Raw genomic sequence first — 3,347 nt, forward strand, 5'->3', positions numbered from 1 at the left:
CACAACTGAGAGAGACACCACATATTCACCAAAAACCTTAAGATGATACATGTATGGATCATCTCACTTATAAGGTGTTCAACCTCCTTTTTTCTAAACATTGTGGGATTTCCAACTCACACTTGTACACAACATTATCTTTATTCCTGTTAGCATGTGATTTTGCTTTCACATTATATAGTAGGTTATTATTTATTGAGTTTGTGGTTGTTTTTATTTTTTTGTCTCATACATGATTTTTTATGTGTTTGAATCCTTCATTTCAAAATAAGTGGAGCCCACCATGGGTCAGTTGGTCTAAGTTTACAAGAGAACACCATAAATTATAAATGAGATATCAAGAGGTTTTCCAAAGAATAGTTTTGGATTTGAAGCCTTCATTTGAGAACATCATATTATGCCAAACCCTTCATTTGAGAACATTTTATTATGCCAAACATTTATTCATATGGTGATTCCCCTAAAATCCCTTCCAATAACCAACCAAGCATGATAACAAAAACAGCTCATTCTATCTTCTGTACATGAAGGAAACACAACCACCACTCCCTCAAAACACAGTCATATCACTCATACCTTACAGAGAGTGAGGCATCTTAACATTTAGAATACAACATAACAAAATAAAATACATGGCTCAGAAATAGAACAGAAGCAAGATTATCCATTACTGAATAAAATAGCATTCATTTTACAACATTTGATAGGGATTCTTCCTCACACACACAAAAATAACAGCAACTAGCAACTAATAATCAAGGTTCTGCAATTCTTGCAAGGCTCTACAGTTTTTGATATTCGCGGTTATATGCAGCGCGATCAGAGACAGACATCAAAACCCTTGATGTTATATGTGACTGATCATCAGAGACATCAAAACCCTTGATGTTATTATATGCGACGATCATAGACATCAATCGCAGCAAACCTATTTTGAAACCATACTAAGACTAATAACTCTTCGGGCTTAAAATTTCCCTAATACTAGCAAGGCATGGATCCAAAAAACCATAAATCCAAATGCCTTGGAGGAATACACACTATGTGACTTGATCTTCAAAGATATATCTTCATTCTCACAAGTATATATACTGCTTCATCATATTACACCAGACCTACACTGTACAAGGATGAAGTCAGAAGATGCGGTTGCATACAAACACTGCCGCATCATCTCCCAGCACCGGTTAGGGTTCTCTCCAACACTTCAGAATTCGATGTCAATGAAGGTAGAGGAATCGACTCCGAACTCGCAGGTGCAGCTTCGGTCCCCAACTCTTCATTTACAGGCAGTGGTTGAGGCGAGTATGTAAAGGAAAGATCTTTGTTTTCGGATAGAGCTATGAGCTCTTTCTCCTCTAACCCTTTGGTTGGCCCCAAGCTGCACCTTTCTGGAGTGTGTTTGGCCAATGCATCTCTAAACTTCTTGATCTGTGTCATGTATTCAAAAATCTATCAGTTATCTTCAAATTCAATGTTGTAACTAATAACAAATTGAATATTAGACCAAAATATGAAGACTAACCGTGGCATTGGTGCAGCTAAAGCTGCATACTCGACCCTGAGCGCCTCTATAGAACCGGAAAAACGGAAGGACATGAACATTAAGACTGTAACACATAGATTTATGCTCCTCATAGTTCACAGAAAGGAACTCAACATCAGGATTCATCTCTGCAAATTGACATATCTGACATAATACCAGAAACAAGAAAATCAGAACCTTAACAATGAAATTCATCTGTGAAATAGTTTATAGCTTAGGTGTTAAGGTTAAAAATAGTACCTTAGGATGAAGGGCTTTGCAGCCACCACAACCAGGAGAGAAAAAATCAACAATCACAAGTTTGTCCCCTGCGTTTAAAAGTGAATCTACAAGATCTTGTGCTGAAGTCACCTCCCTCATGTTAGGTTGAAGACCCTTTTCCCACCATTTTTGAGCTTTCCCTATTCTAAGTGTCATCTGCAAAATTCACAACAGAAACAACATCAATAAACAAATTCCAGAAAACCCTCAAGAAAATCACAAATCAGGTAAAAAAAAATTTGAAATTAGGGTTTTCACTTTTGCAAAAAATCAAAATAAAATAAAATCAGATTAGTATGATTAACATAACTTTATGAACTAAAAGGGTCTTAATTATTGGGGGGAAAACAAATCAAACATAATAAAACATGATTAAACATAATAAAACATGATCAACATGTTAAAATCAAAAGGGTATTTATTAGTATGATTTAAGAACCAACCTTAGGAGCAGCTGAAACTGAAAACTGTGAATTGATCCTTTTGGATGGTATTGATCTAGTTACACGAAAGAGAGGCTTTTTGCCATGAAACTCAGATGAAAAAGAAGATCTGAGAAACTGAGATTTCAGCTTCAAAGATGGAAAACTTCCGACACCAGTCTTGGGAACCATGGAAGCCCTTTGAAGCTGTTGATTTTTGTTTCCATGCCAAGAAGAAACCAAGCTTGTCTTGATCAAAGTTTCAGCCATTAAATATAAATTTTTCTTCACAAAAAAAAAAAGCTATTCGGTTACGTTTTGTTTCAGATTTTCTCGAGAATAGAAATTGATAAGATGAGAGAAAGAAAATGAAGACTTTTTTGTTCTGAAGACAGAGCGCAGAAAAAGAGGATTTATCCACAAGCAAAGTGGGACAAGGTTGCGGTTCTGAAAAGGAAACGGAAAAACAGAAAAATAAATTAAATTTTAAGAAAAAACAATTTATGTTACATTAGTTTAAAACTAGATAAAGTTGAAATATTCTATGGATGGTGTGAGATTCGTATTGGACGGATGAGATGAGTTTTGATTAGGTCGTCGGTTGGATCGGACGGTTGTGAAGGAGAGAAGAGGTACACGTGGTTACACGTTGTGGTGGTGTAGGAAGTAACAAATGGATAAGAGACATTTAAGGTATTGTGGGGTCCACATATTCGGTGAAGTACTATAACGTTGCGGTTTTTGTGATATTTGTAAATGGTTTTTGGATAATGGGGCACTATGGTTTTGCTTTTCTTTTTCTTTCTTTTTGCCACCTCATTGCCATTCAATTCAATTTCGTCTTTTTCTTAGTTTGAAATTTGAATGAGTTGTGGTGATAATTGTTGGAATCAAATCAATTTCTATCACAAAAAAATTTGAATAAAGTTATGGTTGATGAATTTTTTCGTTGAAAAAAAATTAATTATGGAAGTCGGCATGTACTATAATTTAAAATATATATATATATATATATATATATATATATATATATATATATATATATATATATATATATATATATATATATATATATATATATATATATATATATATGATTTTTAGAAATTTATTTTATA

General features: G+C 34.1%; 1 protein-coding gene across 1 annotated transcript; it reads right to left on the minus strand.

Annotated features, from left to right (window-relative positions):
- Window positions 1–644: 644 nt before the first annotated feature.
- LOC127126662 (thioredoxin-like 1-1, chloroplastic) lies at window positions 645–2,716 on the minus strand. Its single transcript, XM_051055622.1, has 4 exons — window positions 2,251–2,716; window positions 1,787–1,963; window positions 1,526–1,690; window positions 645–1,431 (listed from the first exon to the last, which is right to left on the minus strand). The coding sequence occupies exons 1-4, from the start codon at window positions 2,497–2,499 to the stop codon at window positions 1,171–1,173; spliced, it is 852 nt and encodes a 283-aa protein (XP_050911579.1). The 5' UTR covers window positions 2,500–2,716; the 3' UTR covers window positions 645–1,170.
- Between the last annotated feature and the right edge of the window lie 631 nt (window positions 2,717–3,347).

Source organism: Lathyrus oleraceus, chromosome 3 (genome assembly GCF_024323335.1).
Source record: "Lathyrus oleraceus cultivar Zhongwan6 chromosome 3, CAAS_Psat_ZW6_1.0, whole genome shotgun sequence".
Classification (NCBI taxonomy): domain Eukaryota; kingdom Viridiplantae; phylum Streptophyta; class Magnoliopsida; order Fabales; family Fabaceae; genus Lathyrus; species Lathyrus oleraceus.